At 39.4% G+C, this 15,843-nt stretch overlaps 1 protein-coding gene across 6 annotated transcripts in view; it reads right to left on the bottom strand.

Moving 5' to 3' along the window:
• LOC143273001 (uncharacterized) overlaps nt 1–15,843 on the bottom strand; it is a 222,495-nt gene that overhangs the window by 76,502 nt on the left and 130,150 nt on the right. For 5 of the 6 annotated variants that reach the window (XR_013050785.1, XR_013050784.1, XM_076570712.1 and 2 more), the window contains exon 3: nt 14,719–14,842. The exons of the other annotated variant lie outside the window; for it this stretch is intronic. Coding sequence is in view for 3 of the 5 variants with exons in the window: in XM_076570712.1 (XP_076426827.1) it covers nt 14,719–14,842 (124 nt within the window). In the remaining 2 variants the exon portion in view is untranslated. The remainder of the gene's footprint in view (nt 1–14,718; nt 14,843–15,843) is intronic. 6 annotated transcript variants of the gene reach the window in all.

Genomic DNA, 15,843 nt, shown 5'->3' with positions numbered 1-15,843 from the left:
ATGCTCAAAGCCTGAGGTTTGACCTCCAGCAATACAACAAAGGTTAAATAAAATGAGTTTAATTTGTAGAACATATTTAAGCCACTAGCTGCTAAATATTTCCATATAATCAATGCACATGTGACTGATGTAAAAATGAAGACAGTTTATTGTTGTTTTTGTTAGACTCCAAGACTTTGAGATCTAGTATGGACTTTATATGGCATCTATTAATTCAAATTACCCACATTTGAAATGGTCAATGGTCACATGTGAGTTGGTCATGTACTAAGCAGCAGGGCACCCACTCCTCAAAGCCCTTCAGTATGGCACATCATCTGTACTGTTGACACATCTTTCTTTCTGGAAGCCTCTTGCAGAAATGCTTCATAATGAAAACCTTAAATCATGGATAGTCACAGAAAATGTGATGATGACTACAGAGAATAACGCTGGTAGTATCAACCTTAATCTGCACTGGATTGCAGTTTCAACGTTTTTGTTTTTCTTTTGTTGTTTTTAAGGGAACTGATTTCTAGCCTCTTTAGAAACAGCACCCAAGTGGAGTTGCAGGCATTATGACGGTATGTTAGCCGGGCTCAAGGACTAAGATTGCTAACTTGCTGGGCCTCTTTGACTCTGTCAGGTCTTTCCCCATGCTCTCCCATTTCCCTATGGTGACTGGAGATAGGCGTTACTAACACAAAAGAGCCTTGTGAGGTTGCTGCGTCAGCCTTGGAAGTGACACAGTCACTGGGGAAAAGAAAACCAGCGATCGAGTATATGATAGAAGCTCAGAAAAAATATATAGAATTAGGCCAAATCTCCTGGGAGCTGAAAAGTAAAACAGGAAGCAACCAGGTCTGAGCAGAAGCTCAGGGCTCAATCTCAAAAGACCAGAGTACTCACCATCCCCCTTGCAAGTGAGAATGAAATGAGAAAACATTATTCCAAAACAGAGCCTTGGGGAGTAGAAAAAGAATGGGTTTGGGAGTGAGAGTGAACTATCTTTGAGGATATAAGTCAATTAACCTCTCCTGGACCTAGTTTCCTTGTTTGCAAAGCAGCAAAATTATCTACCAAACTCATTGTTGTACACTTAAATGGAATTGTACACAAGACAGGACTATCACATGCCTGCTGCCTGGAGTGGGTATTCAATTACGGTCCTCCCCTACTCCTTTATTTCTGCTGTCAAATCACTACGAGGATGCAGAGAATGATTGGTGCAAATTAAACTAAGAATAGTAACATGGGAAACTCAAGAGCTATCGCTCCAGAAAAATGCCAGAGAGAGAGAGAAAAAAAAACTGTTTCGCTTCAGTCTGTTGTGATTCCCTTCTAATATGCTACTAGGAAACGGGTGTCATGCTCAATCTAAGTTTACAGATCCTTCAGACAGGTGCAGAGTGGAAGGACATGAAATACATGAGGCATATGATCCAAAATAATCTAGAAACATAGAAACATAGAAAACCACAAATCCATGGCCTCAAGATTCTCTATGAACATATTCTTCACAAGCATAAAATGCTGTCTTCCATCCTAAGATAAATATGGCATAGCCTATCAGCACCTTCCAAAGTCTGAAGTTCTCTTGCTATTTAAATTTAGATTGGTATTTATATGATTTATTTTGTTTTGCTTTGCTTTTGTGCCACACACAGTTGGTCAACCATCTGTACCATGAGAGAGTATATATCATGGGCTGACCCACTGGGTCCCAATGATAGTTTGTTTTTTTACTGATGCACTTGACTACTGTAAACATCTCAAAGCCAAGAACACAGACAGCTACTAGTACCAGACCACCAAAACAGATACCCAAAGAAGGGCCGAAATGCATAGACAGACAGCAGCCAGCTCTTATTTTGTTCCCTATCCACTATGTGGGTCTTGGTAGGAACTTAAGCAGCTGGTTTAGGTACGGTTCAAACACATAAAAGGCCCCAGTCTTTACCAGCATCATTTCTGCTGATACAAGCTGGTCAGCTAGAATGGGGCATCGGTGATACGCAATAGCTTCTAGGACAGCATGGGAAGAGTTCCCTTGTTGCTGCTTCCAAAATCAGTCAAGCAACCTGAGACAAGCAAATACCTGAAGCAGGACTAAATCACTATAGGAACCACAGCAACTGAAATCAAATGAAATGGAAAAGTACTTAGATGTTTTCTCCCATTAGGAACATTCAGGGCTCACCAAAGCCTAGATTCTAAGGGAGAAGTGTTTTTTTTTTGTTTTTGTTTTTGTTTTTTTTTGTTTTTGATTTTTTGATTTTTTGAGACACGGTTTCTCTGTGTAGCTTTGCGCCTTTCCTGGGACTCACTTGGTAGCCCAGGCTGGCCTCGAACTCACAGAGATCCGCCTGGCTCTGCCTCCCAAGTGCTGGGATTAAAGGCGTGCGCCACCACCGCCCGGCCAAGGGGAGAAGTGTTTTAATGATAAAGATAATAAATGATAAAGATAATAAATTCAAGAGAATAACTATTATTGTGCATTCATATGATAAAATTCATTCTTTCTGGTGTAGTTCTGTAGCTTTTACCAAATGTATACACTCATATCATACCAATTAAGTCATAAAACAATTCCTCTGCTGCCCAAAAAACTTCGTATTGCTCCTATATGTCATGTCCACCACCCTAATTCCCATACCAATCATTCAACTCCTTTCTCTTCCTAGATATAAATCCCCTTACACTAATTCAAGGGTCTTTAACCTAACATAATGCACTATGTAACTAATCTAAGATAATGTATCCATCAAGCGCTGATTTGTTTCCTCTGCTAAGTAGTTAACTCATTGTATTGGATACAGCACAGTTTGTTTTTTCATTTCTTCATCCAAAGATATCTAGGGTGCTTTTACTTTCTGATGCTCATAAAAGAACTAATGTAAATATAAGTGAAAGGTTTGGGCTTAAACAGACATTTCCATTGCATTTAAATAAATAGCCATAAATGCCTCTTCTTGATTAGATGCCTATGTGCTTAACCATGAGAAACCACCAAATTATTTTCCAAAGTAGCTGTATTATTTTGAATTCCCAATAATGTGTTCTGTATCCTCACCCACTGGGTACTACAGTGTAGGATGTACAATTCCTTCATATTTTAATCATGTTACATGTGACGACTGGGAGATGTTTATATAGGTAAAATGCTTACTGCAGCATCATGAGGCCCTGAGTTCACATCTTAAGCAACCATGTTAAAGTCAGGTGTGGTGGCATGTGTCTATAACCTCATTCCTAAGAGACAGAAAAAAGTGGATCCCAGAGGCTTGCAGGCTAGACACCCAGATACAACAATGAGCTCCAAGTACTGTAGAGACCTGAGGGCCCACTAAGAGAAAGCTATTTCCTCCTAGACAAAAGGGAAAATCTGCATCTGGATAGAGACCTAACATTCCAATTGGGCTGGCCAGTCACCTACCTGGCCAAGGGACCACCAATCATAAAGGCAAATTCATTTACCACCATGCTAAAGAGATGGGAGGAATAATTACCTTTTTAATGAAAGAACATATTTTTTTCCTTCACAGAAAATTCACCTCTGTGCAGTTCCTACAGAGCTGAGCAACTCTGGGTAGCTGCCAAGATTTACATCTTGTCTACTCTGTGACTTTTCTTTTAAACTCTAATAAAATTGTTCTCAAGCTTCCTTCTAAGCCCATTCTTAGGAATTAAAACACTGAACGAGAACCTCAGTTTCCCTAGTAACATGTAGCACTCCAGATGGGGCTCCAAAAAATTGCTGGTAACATATGTACAGTGAGAGATGCTGTCTCAAAAAAGGTGGAGAAGGGTAGAAGATGACACTCAGTGTCTACCTCTGACTTCCTCTGGTAAGTGCACACACACACACAAATATATATACATATATATTATATATACATAAATATTATATATACTATATATACATATATATAGTATATATATACACACACAAAAATAGATATATGATCTCTTGATGTGGTGTAAAAAGTGTGAATCATTGAGATCTACTCTATTTCAGAGTGCTACACTTTTAAATCACTACCATAGTCTCTCTGTCTTGGAGATTAAGCAAAGACCTGAGTAAATCCACACAGTTAAAATATAAAGATGACCTGGTAGTAGGAGAAAAATTCTTTCTACAACTTTCCATATATGCACTCATTCATGTCTAAAAATAATATCCACATACCTACAATTAAATAATCACAAAAATCTTATATTAAATGGTATGAAATAATTCCAATGCAGTTAAACTCATTAGCATAGTAAACCGATAATTATAAAACTATATAATACACACAACACACATTTCATAATCTAAGGCAATTTTCTAAGTACACCAATAATTTAAACTTAACACAAAGGATTATATGGTATTTTATAAAACTGAGGTTCAAAATTATTCCAGCCAGCCACAGTATATTTACAAAAACTAATGATTTGATTACAACTTAAGCTATTCCGTGGATATTTCCAATTTTTAACAAGTTCTTGACTCTTGTGCTGACACAGTTTATACTTTAAATTAAGAACACCAAATGTATGACTTGGAGTTTTTAACTATGCCTGACTCACTACTGCTTTGTGGAGATAGTGTCTCATTTTCTGCCACTGAAATTAATTTATAAAGTCCTTATCTACTCTGTGGATGGAACAGGAAATTAAATGCCTTTCCATGAAAAACAGCTATTTAATTCACCCAACAAATATTTATTGTGTCACTACAAGCTAAAAGGATAGTTAGTGGCTATTACTCTAAGTAGTGCCCCCCCAATGGTGTAACAAAGTAACATCTCAGAAAAAATCTCAAAGGATAGGAATGCATTTCGTGGAGCTATGGAAGAGGGCTCCAGACCATAGTTCAACAGGTGCATGGGTCTTGAGGGCATGGTATGTTTTGCAATACTGAACAGATCAACAAAGGAAGACATAAAAACAGAAAAGTTAAAGTCACATCATGGACATGTGGTCACTGTCTCTATTGGCTAGACAAAAGGTCATACGTGCTTTCAACAGTACAGTCATGTGATTTAACCTGCAGTTTAAAGGACTTATCTTGAGAATGATGGCAGCACATCAGTCAATTACTATGATAAGCCAAACAACTCAAAAGAGTACCTTGGCCAGTGATGGTCATGGCCTATAAGCTGAACAATTGTAGGGTCAGTACACAGTCTGAATAGAGATATCAGGACTGGTTACTGGAGTGAAATTGGAATGTAAGGAACACAAACTACTTCAAAGTTGAGAAACTGCAGCAAAAAAGTTGAAGAAGCAATATCCACTTAGTCTGAAAAGCAGTAAGTAGTTTAATGTGGATCTCTAAGAAGTTGGGATTCAGAGGCTGGCTCAAAGAGGGCATCTGATCTTCGAAGAATAAAGATGGAAAGTAAGAAGCCAGACAACACTTTCAATAACTAACTCTTGGAACACTTGCTGTATATCAAAGAGGAAGAGGTTCTGATTATGAATAAAGATCAAAATCAGAATGTCCTTTTCTCTCCTCTGCCCTTAATGACTTTGGTGTAATAATACTCCCTATGGACTGGTGTCAGCTGAGCATGATGGAATTATCCAGATGAATGCATTAACAATGGATAAACAGCTTGATTGAAATGTAAATAGAAAAAATTAATACAGTCAAGAACATGACCCATCTTTCATGAAGAGATAAGACACAAAGTAAGTAAAATATAATTTCAAAAGTTTCATACACTTGTATAAATTATTTGAAGTAACAAAAATATAGAAGAGCAACACTTCCGAATACAGAATTTTATTCTTTTCTCTCAGAAAGTGAAGGATGCTGTCAAGATTAAAACCATCCTTTGTGGGACTGGAGAGATGGCTCAGTGATTAAGGATGCAAGGTCAGTTCCAGCACCTATATGAGGCAGCTCACAACTAACTATAACGCCAGATCTAACATCTTTGGCATCTGTGGGCATATGCACTCATGAGCACATACCACACATAGAGACACAAATAATTTAAAAGATAAAAATATTAACAGTTAAGAAAAACATTTTTATGAAATTAACCTAGTGTTTCAAGGTAGTAAAGTAAATAATTCTTGTAAAGAAATGGATATTGTTTTGAAGGGCCAGAGAAACCATAATTATCAATGACATTGAATAACTTCTCTTTATTGTTTTAAATTTTCCATACAGCATATTTGACAATATAATTTCTCCTCCTTCAATTCTTCACTGATTCCCCACCCTCCCACCCACCCACCAAGTTAATATTATTTTTCTATCTTAAAAAAACAAAACAAAGGAGCTGAGGTATAGCTCAGTGGTAGAGCACTAGCCTAGCATGCAGATCGAGCCTACTGCTGTAAGAAAGAATCTCTAAGGCAGACAAATCTCTGAGTTCGAGGCCAGCCTGGTCTACAGAGCGGGCTATACAGAGAAAGTCTGTCTCAGAAACAAACAACACACACACACACACACACACACACACACACACACACACACACACACACACACACAGAGAGAGAGAGAGAGAGGGGGGGGGAGGCAGGAAGAGAGGGAGAGAGGGAGGGAGGGAGGGAGGGAGGGAGGGAGGGAGGGAGGGAGGGAGGGAGGGACCCTGACCATAGAGTCTTGTTTGTGCTGGCCAACTACTCCTGAGTATGAGGCCTGCCCTGGAGTGTGGTTGATACACTCAGTGTGATTCCATTGAAGAAAACTGATTTTCATTATCCCAGCATCTGTTAATTGAAAATAGCTTCACGGCTAGTGAGTGGGACTTTGTGTCAACTTTCCCTGCTCTGTGCTGGGATTTTGTCTGGCTTGAACTTCTACAGGACTTGTGCATGCTGTCACAGTCTCCATGAGTTTATATATGTATCAGTCTTGCTGTGTCTGGAAAACACTGTCTCCTTGGAGACATCCACCACCTCTGGCTCTTAAAATCTTTCCACCTCCTCTTCCACATATGAAACAAAGTATGATACAGACATCCCATTTAGGGCTTAGTGCTCCAAAATCCCTAACTCTCTGCATATTGTCCAGGTGTAGTTCTCTATGTTCATTACCATCTACTGTAAAAAGTTTTCTGTTGAGAGGTGAACAATCTATGGGTATAGAAATATGTCATCAGGAGTCATTTTATAGCTATGTTCATTCTGCAGAATGATAGTAGTAGTTTTTCCTCTAGAGCCCACAACCTATCCAGTCTCAGGTTCTTGGACTCATTAACTCATTAACAGTATGAGGCATGGGATGCCATTTCAGAGAATAGCCTTAAATCCAATCAAAAAAGTGGTTGGTTGGTTACTTCCATAACATCTGTACCACTACTGCACAAGAGGGGTAACTTCTCTTTAGACCTCTGGGTTCCTGCAATCTGAGGTCCAAGGGTGACAGAAATAGCTAGTACCCTGCTAACATGGTTCTTGGGGTGGCACTAGAGATGTGACATATCTATATAAATATAGTCATAATAAACATATCTATTTGGAATCAAATATCTTGAATAATGTCCTTTAGGCTAATTCTCAAAACTACCTTAGACAGTGTTCCTACCCCCCCTTACAGTACTACATAGGTGCTTGGTGAATGAATGAATAAAACCCTTCACTACTAATGGGCTATGAGCATTAGGAGATGCTAGGAGAAAGGCAAGGACATACATTTTCACATCCTGCTTTCCCCCAAACAGGCCCAATATACTTCCCTGTTTATAATTCTAGGGTGTGATAAAGTAAAACTTAAAGCACTTAAAGGAGCAAACAAAAAGTTCAGACTATTTGGGGATATTTTAACAACATTAATGGACTTTAATTTTAAGCAGCATGAATCCATGGGCCCACTACATCTTTCTGTCTCACCCTCCACTATGTTAAGAGAACAAATCTACTATACCTAAGGTATCCCAGAAACCCATGAAACACATTATGGCTCTTTCACAGTCAAGAAGTCATGAAAGGCTGAAAGAGATTCAAAATAACCTTCTACTATTTTTAAAGGTGGTCTTCAAGAAAATAAAATGTTAACTCAAATTTTGACTTACTGGTCTAATAATTCATAGCCTGAGCTTTGATTTGAATTTATCAACACACTAGTCCGTCTATTGCTCATGAGTCCAGTGTTAATCACTCTAATCTGTAGAACTAAGATACCAGAAGACAAATGAGCACCCAAAAATATCTCACTAATATGACTACTCAGCCACATGGCAGTATCCATTCCGAGTTGAAAATCAGAACTCTATTTACTAGCACAAAGCCCTCCAGTTATTTGCATCTTACATGCAATCGTTCAGGAGACTGAAGCAGCTAGCTAAATCATCTTGATCTTATTTAATTTGCATTCTCCTTTCACATTAGTTCTGCTACAGAAATAGGAGCACAGTTTCCTTTCAATAACTCCCTGACAACTTAGAACCAGGAAGAATCAATTTACTTTGCTAACTCCACTCCTTCACTGAAAGCCAGTAATTATAAACCATTTAATTAATGCAAACCCTTCCCTCTTTCTTTTATTATTATAGCAAGATAAATATTGACCAAAGGTGCACTCTCTGATTTTCTTTTTGTTTCAGTGTGCTTTTATTGTATTTGTTTTGAACTAAGGCAATGTATTTTACACACAGGCACTCCTTAGATAAAGCTTTGCTTTTTATATAATTGTCAGCAGGTGCTGACTCAGAACAAAGTAATATTATATATAACAAAGGAAACTTGAATAATGTGAGGTCCACATTTTTTTTTTCCATTTTTGTCTTATGGAACACATCTAAGAATAATGTGTTACATAATATGGGAAGACATAATTGAAAAACATACTTTCTCCAAGAAGATACACAGGTCCAAAACAAGTTGTAGAGATTAAAAAAAAAATCCAGATTTATAGTACGTATATGAGGGACTTGATTCAGGTGTGAAAGTTGATTTGTCTCTCATTTTGTTTTTCCAATACTATATGAATTATATTGAAATAATAATTATAATAATACCTGTTTTATTTTATTTAACTGTTACCTCTGTTTTTAGAGCCGGTTTTTAGAAGCTACTTATTAGCAATTGTGCTCTGTGTACATTAATTTGAAACAGGTGAGTTTTCAATGCAGTCAGATAAAATTTGTGACATTTGCATAATTTTGGTCTACAATGGAGAAAGGATAAATTGTGTCAGTAATAAAATATGATGAAAATGCAAAATAAAGATATAAACAATGTAAAAACTGGAGGCTGTGCCAATACTTGTGGAGACCTAATATATCTACCAGGAGTACTCAGTCTTAAACTCATTCACACAACGTCCTACTGAAGGAAGGCAGATCTCAAACAAGGAAGCACTCTTAAAATGGTATTAGGTTTTGTTTTGATTTCTGTTTATGACAGGGAACTTTGATAATGTATTCTCTATAGAAAAGTCCTACAGAGGTACCAGGGTCCTCTAGACCAGTGTTGGCCAGCAGAAGAACAATGTGAAGCATATGTGTAAGTTTAAAATTTTTAGTTACCACATTAGAAAAAGAAAAAACAAATAAAAATAATCCATTTTAATTTTCATTAGCCCAATATATCTAAAGTATTAGCTGCATGAGTATTACATATGAAAATTAATAATGAGATTTTAAGTTTTTTTTTTTTTCATTCCAATTTTGAAACCAGATGTGTAATTTAACCTGGGATCACGTCTCAACTTGAACTGGTCTCATTCTTAATGCCAAATGGCCACATCCAAGTGGCAGCTGGAACATGGGACATCGTATATCCTAGGAACTTATGAACAGGTAGCCATTGAGCTGTGGGGTAGACACAGCCAAGTACCAGTTACAAGGTGACTGGGAGAAAACTAGAGAGACATTAAGTTCTCAGTTCTGAAAAGCGTCCAGGATTTCTGCAAGCTCCTGGAGTAACCCAAACCCAATGGTCCTCTGATTACTTCTGCTCCCGTCATGTCAAATTACCTCAATGGCCAAGAGTTCTGTAAATAAACTACTTCCTATCTGTGGTAAATGTTAACTCAATGCTTTTCTTGCTACTTGAGTATTCTTCTTTCTTAACATCTTATATTCCCTACAACAGCTTTGTTGCTGTATCTAATTGATGAAATACAAGTTTAAATTAAAATCAGAACCATACCTATAATCTTGAAATCAGATCATCAACTACAACTCAATGGATCTTTCTAAAATAACACCTCCACTTACCAAGATCTTACCTATTAAATGTTATGTTAGTCATCGCCAACCTTGTGACACCAGTATTGGAAGGTGCCCATAAAATGCACAGTCAGAGAAGTATTCTGACTAGCACTTTTCATGACCTTTGTTTGAATAAAGGTTATTATTGGATTGTTATTCTTGGATTGATCCCTCAGATGCTGGATTCTGAACACCAAACCCTGCTTAATTCATCAAGGAACATAAATGATCAAGAAAACAATAGCCATGTAATAATGTGTTTGCAAGGAGCACAGGAAATCTTTTCTCTATCCAGAGACCAAGAACAGCACCCACATTACACAATCTTGCAACCCAGGTGCATTTGCATAGTCAACAGTCATTTTAATTGCAAATTAGAGGTCACCCCTGGAATACTAGCCCTCCTATTCAATTCAGAGGGCACTCTGGTCCCCAAAGTCATTAGTGCAAACTTGTTTCAATTGCTTTTGGACTCTGCCTACACAAAGAGTTCTCTGTAGGGACTACTGCTATTCCAGGCCTCTGCTCCTCTCAGAGTCTGTCACTTAGGAGAAGAGGGCTCTGCTTGCCTTTCTAATTACTTGAATTTCTTCTACAATCTCTCCCTGAACATGGAGAGTCTCTACTATTTAGAACTATATAACCTCTGCTTTGTACACAACTGAGCAAGGCTCAGCAATTTCTATTTGAAGTCTTAAGCAACTCATGTCCCCTCTACTTGATTAAAAAAAAAAAATCAGTTTCTCCAGAACCTCTGCACTTTGAGGTAAACTTTACTGAACTGTGAGTTTGGGAGGAAAAGTAGTTTAGAGTTCCTCAAACCTGAGCAGAAAAGCCAGGAGCTTTTTCCCTCTGCACAAACTCACTTCACCTGACCCTTGAAAGATAGCCTCCCTCTAGCCACAAAAGCTGGTGAACACTTTGATCCCAGCACTTGAGAGGCAGAGACAGGAGGATCAAGGTCATTTTCATCTACTTACCAAGTTGGGTCACCCTGGGACTAAAACTATGCCCCCAAAAAAGCGTAAGGGAAGGAACAAGACAGGAAAGGGGAAATGAAGGGGAATAGAAAAGAAACGAATTAAGAAATGTTTGCCTGCATTTAGAAATATATTTAGCTAATTTTATCTTTAAAATAATTAATCTCCTTATCTTCCAAAGCAGTCAATCCCTCCTCCAAGACACTTTTGTATCCACAGTCCAAAAAGATGATCTGAAAGAAAGTTTTCCAAGACAGTCCTATGTGAGGTTCTCCAGAAAAACAGAACCAATAAAAAGCATACATCTGTGGGTGGAGGGGAGGGGCAGAAAGAGACAGAAACAGACAGAATTCAAGAGACAGAGACGGGCTGACTTACATGGTTATGGAAAAGAAAAATCCCAGATTGCCTGCTGCAAGCTGATAAACCAGACAACTCAGTGATGTGATCTGATCCAAGTTCAGAGACCTGAGAAGCAGGGCAGCTAACAGAGATCCCAGGAATCTTGAGCAGTGGAATCCAAGGGCAGGGAAAGACTGATGTCTCTCATCTCAGCTTACACAGACATGGTTTACCCCGCCCCCTCCGCCCTTTTGTTCTTCCCTGGCCCTCAAATGTGGGTGATGTATACAAAGGTGAAGATGAGAACCAGGACTAGGCCTACCTGATCAAATGCTAATTGTCTCCAGAAACAATTTCACCAACACACCCGGAAACAATGTTTTGCCAGCTTGCGGGCACCCTTTAGACCAAGTGAAGTTAAGCATCATAGACCTGGCTCCTTTTAAAAGGCACGCCCAGACTGGACATAGCAGCATAGTCCATAAGATTGTTAGAATGTGGAGCCTGAAAAGATTGTGGTCTCCAGAGGTTCATGTCCGAGCACAGGACACAAGCAACTTTAAAAATAATCAGGTAGTTGATGGAAACAGCAATTTTTCATTTAACTGCCAGTTTGCTAAGAATGGCGTTTTATTTTTAAATCTTTTTTTTTTTTTTTTTTTTTTTTTTTGGTTTTTGGTTTTTGGTTTTTCGAGACAGGGTTTCTCTGTGTAGTTTTGGTGCCTGTCCTAGATAGATCTCACTCTGTAGCCCAGGCTGGCCTCAGAGATATACCTAGCTCTGCCTCCCAAGTGCTGGGATTAAAGGCATGTGCCACCTCATTTTTTTTTTTTTTCTTTTTTGATTTTTCGAGACAGGGTTTCTCTGGGTAGCTTTGCGCCTTTCCTGGGACTCACTTGGTAGCCCAGGCTGGCCTCGAACTCACAGAGATCCGCCTGCCTCTGCCTCCCGAGTGCTGAAATTAAAGGCGTGTGCCACCACCGCCCGGCCCCACCTCATTTTTTTTTTAACTTAAAACCAGTGTATTAGTTACTTTTCTGCTGCTGTGATAGAACACCATGACCAAGGCAACTTATGGAAGAAAGGTTTGTTTGGAAGTTACGGTTCCAGAGGGACAGGAGAAGAGCTCACACTTGGACTGGTCTTTAAACTCTCAAAGCCCTCTGTCACTGACACACTTCCTCCAATAATTCCACAGCTCCTAAGCCTCCCCAAACAGTTCCTCCAACCGGATATCAGGTACTCAAATGTCATAGACTATGGGGAACGTTTCACTGAAACCATCATAAGTGGAATAAAACAAAGTTTGTTTTTTTTTTTGGGGGGGGGGGTCAATTGTTTTTATGTGGTCCTAGGATCCTGTTGACACATCACTTAGTGAAGTCAAGACTCAGAATCTCCCCTGGGGCTATACCACAGAGGAGTTCCCACAGCAAGACTGCATGTGAGTACAATGACCATGCCTGAAGCATGCCTGAAAAATTGCCCAACAAGCAAGCAGCGAAAAATCACCTGGACTCAATCGGCCCAATGCACATTCCTTTATGATCACTGAAAGGTTAGAGAGTCTTACAGGAGACACAGACTTCTGAAATTACTGACTCAGTTTGAACTGAAATTAGGAAAATTTAAAAACAGGTTAATTTTAAAGCTTTTTGAAACTGCTTTACAGAAAGGAAAAAATACCTAGATTTCCTGAATTTACCATTCAGCAGTCTTTTGACTGGAAAATACATTCATAAAATATCAATATTTTAACTGAAGCACCTATATATCGATGTGACAAAGTGAGTCACTTTATCACTGGAGACATTTTATCGTTAAACAATACTCTTATGATGCTATGCCATCAAATAAGAAAGAGTCATGTTTGCTTCTAATGTGGAAAGGCTTCTGTTCTTTCTCAATCCCAAATGAAGCAGTTGTTTTCTCTATTTTTATTACATTTTTACTAAGCCATGTGAATGCTGCTGGGGAGAGGAGATTACATGGAGGCCAGAAGGGACACTTTTCTTCTTCTAACATGTGTGTCCTGAGGATGAGCACAGATCCTGGCTTCATGACGCTACATTTTCCAAGCCATCCATCTCAGAGGCCGGCAGTAATTCCTTTATACGTGCAGTTGTCTACCAACATGAAGAAGTACCAAGTTAACCACAGATGAACAGGTACAACAAGCACAACACACAGCTGCCACTTAAGAAAAAGGCTCCTGTATAAGGACGAGCAGACACTGCTCTCTACACTTTAAAAAAAGAGGAGACTTTCCATTTGAAAGGCTGAATGTTCTGATTGTTAGAGATGAGTACAGATGAAAACGCGTCCCAATAACGAGAGGATGCCAAGAGTAACAGCAGATGATCAAGTACTGCAGCAAATTGTTTCTAAGAACGCACACTTCAGAGGATCACAAACCATCTCTGTCTTTTGTCTGTTACACTCTATTTGGCTTCAGAATCATATTTTCTTGCAGAATGCCTGGATCTATTTTTTTAATTATGTCTGTGTATATGTCTGTATGTATATGCGTGTGTGTGTGTGTGTGTGTGTGTGTGTGTGTGTGTGTGTGTGTGTGTGTGTATGTATCTTTGTACACATGTATGGGACTTGAGACCCACGCATTCTCTTACTTCCACAGAGCTAACTCCCCACCCTGCTTCCACTCCTTGAGAGAAGACACAGGTATCTGCTTTAGCGTCAGCTCCTTAGAAAGGCCTGGTCTTTCAACTTAAACTGGCAGCCCCAACTTCCGCCACTCTTCCTAGCCTCACCATTGGCACGCACTAACCTCACACTCACTCATGGCTTTCTAGTGCACATGTCTGGAGTCCGGTCAAAGGCCCAGCACCTGTGCTTTCTTACACAGGAGAGTGAGCTTCAAATGGCCCAGAGGTGCTCTCTCCCCCAAAACTGACTAGTCAGTAGATAGAAAATCAAGCTCATGCAGTTGGGGCATGTTCCAATATGTGCTTCACATGTCTCCCTGAAGTCCCAAGTGGGATGGGCCCTAGCTGCACATAGCGGTAATTTCTATAAAGAATATACTACTTGGGGCTTTCTTCATTTCTTTGTGTGGAGTTACTTCCTGGCATTGTCATCACTGAAGAACAAGTCTCTTGCATTCAGATCTTTGCCTTGGGTGTGTGCTGTGCAGGGAATGGAGATTAAAATATGCCCTTCCCCACCTCTTCATAGTCTACCACAAAATAGTCAATAAATATTTGTTGCAAGAATAAAGGAACAGGGCTAACTTTCACCTGGACAGTACTGCTGATCAAGCACACTGTGTCTTCCCGAAAAGCTTCTTTTACATGCCGTCTAGTAACTCTTGTGCCAGCTAGAGCAAAGACGCGGGGAGAGGTCTGGGATCCACTCAGCCTCCTTTAAAAAAAAAAATGGCCATTCCTAGTTATTCCCCTTCTGCTGACATCCAAAGTGGAAACTCCACTCAGAAATAGCTTCTGTCTTTGAGGTCAATGATCAATCTAACCTTAAACTTAGCATATCACTAAAAATCATATTGCTCCCATATGCCCCCAGGTTGCAAAAGACTAGTACGTCTCTGGGCTTCTCCTAGACACTCTGAAATCTGTAGCTGGGGACTGCTCTTACAACTAGGACTAGCTCATCTGTATGGTCCAGTTCTACTAAGAATACTGTTCATAAGGGTCTCTGTGTTATTAATAATTTCAAGATGGTGACAGGAGAGTATGAAATAAACCACAGGGCCCTTCTATGCTCAGGACTTTGCATAGTTGCACAGGTCACACACCCATGAAGTTGGCACTGGAAAAAAAAAGTCAGTAAGGATAAACTATCAAAGACCTCCAAAGACCTCTTGGTTGGCATCGATCATTTTTAGAGAACAGAGACAATGGTGTTCTCTTTAGTGTAGGTTATGACATCATAAGGTTATGACTGGGCACAACAAAAGTGCAGAGAGGCCTGCAGGCAGCTATTTGCAGCCTCTTGGCTCCTCTCACCTTCACAAATACCCACAGAGTCACTCATGGTGCCCAGCTCTCCACTCCCTCCTCAATGGCTCACTCTGTTGATTCTATGCCTGCAGTTACCTTACCGAGTCACCACAGTTTAAGCACGCATTATATAATCAAAGAGATAGAGAATGTACTTTTAGGTCAGGGAGTATGCCAAAAATCTCAAGATCCATTTCAAGAAAACATATTCATGGTAATTTCTCAGGGGTCTGGTAAGGAATAGCTAAAACTCGGAAGAGCTTGGCATATAAATCAAAGAAGAACAAGATGGACGGCCAGTGTCACCCCAGAGTCCAAGAATTTTAATGTTTGAGAGGGCTATGTACAGACCTGACCACCACAGGAAAACGGTTTAACATTGCCTGGCCCTGGATGATGCATTTC

Source organism: Peromyscus maniculatus, chromosome 4 (genome assembly GCF_049852395.1).
Source record: "Peromyscus maniculatus bairdii isolate BWxNUB_F1_BW_parent chromosome 4, HU_Pman_BW_mat_3.1, whole genome shotgun sequence".
NCBI classification, from domain to species: domain Eukaryota; kingdom Metazoa; phylum Chordata; class Mammalia; order Rodentia; family Cricetidae; genus Peromyscus; species Peromyscus maniculatus.
The sequence above is the reverse complement of the archived record's forward strand: the minus strand, read 5'-3'. Positions and strand labels throughout refer to the sequence as shown.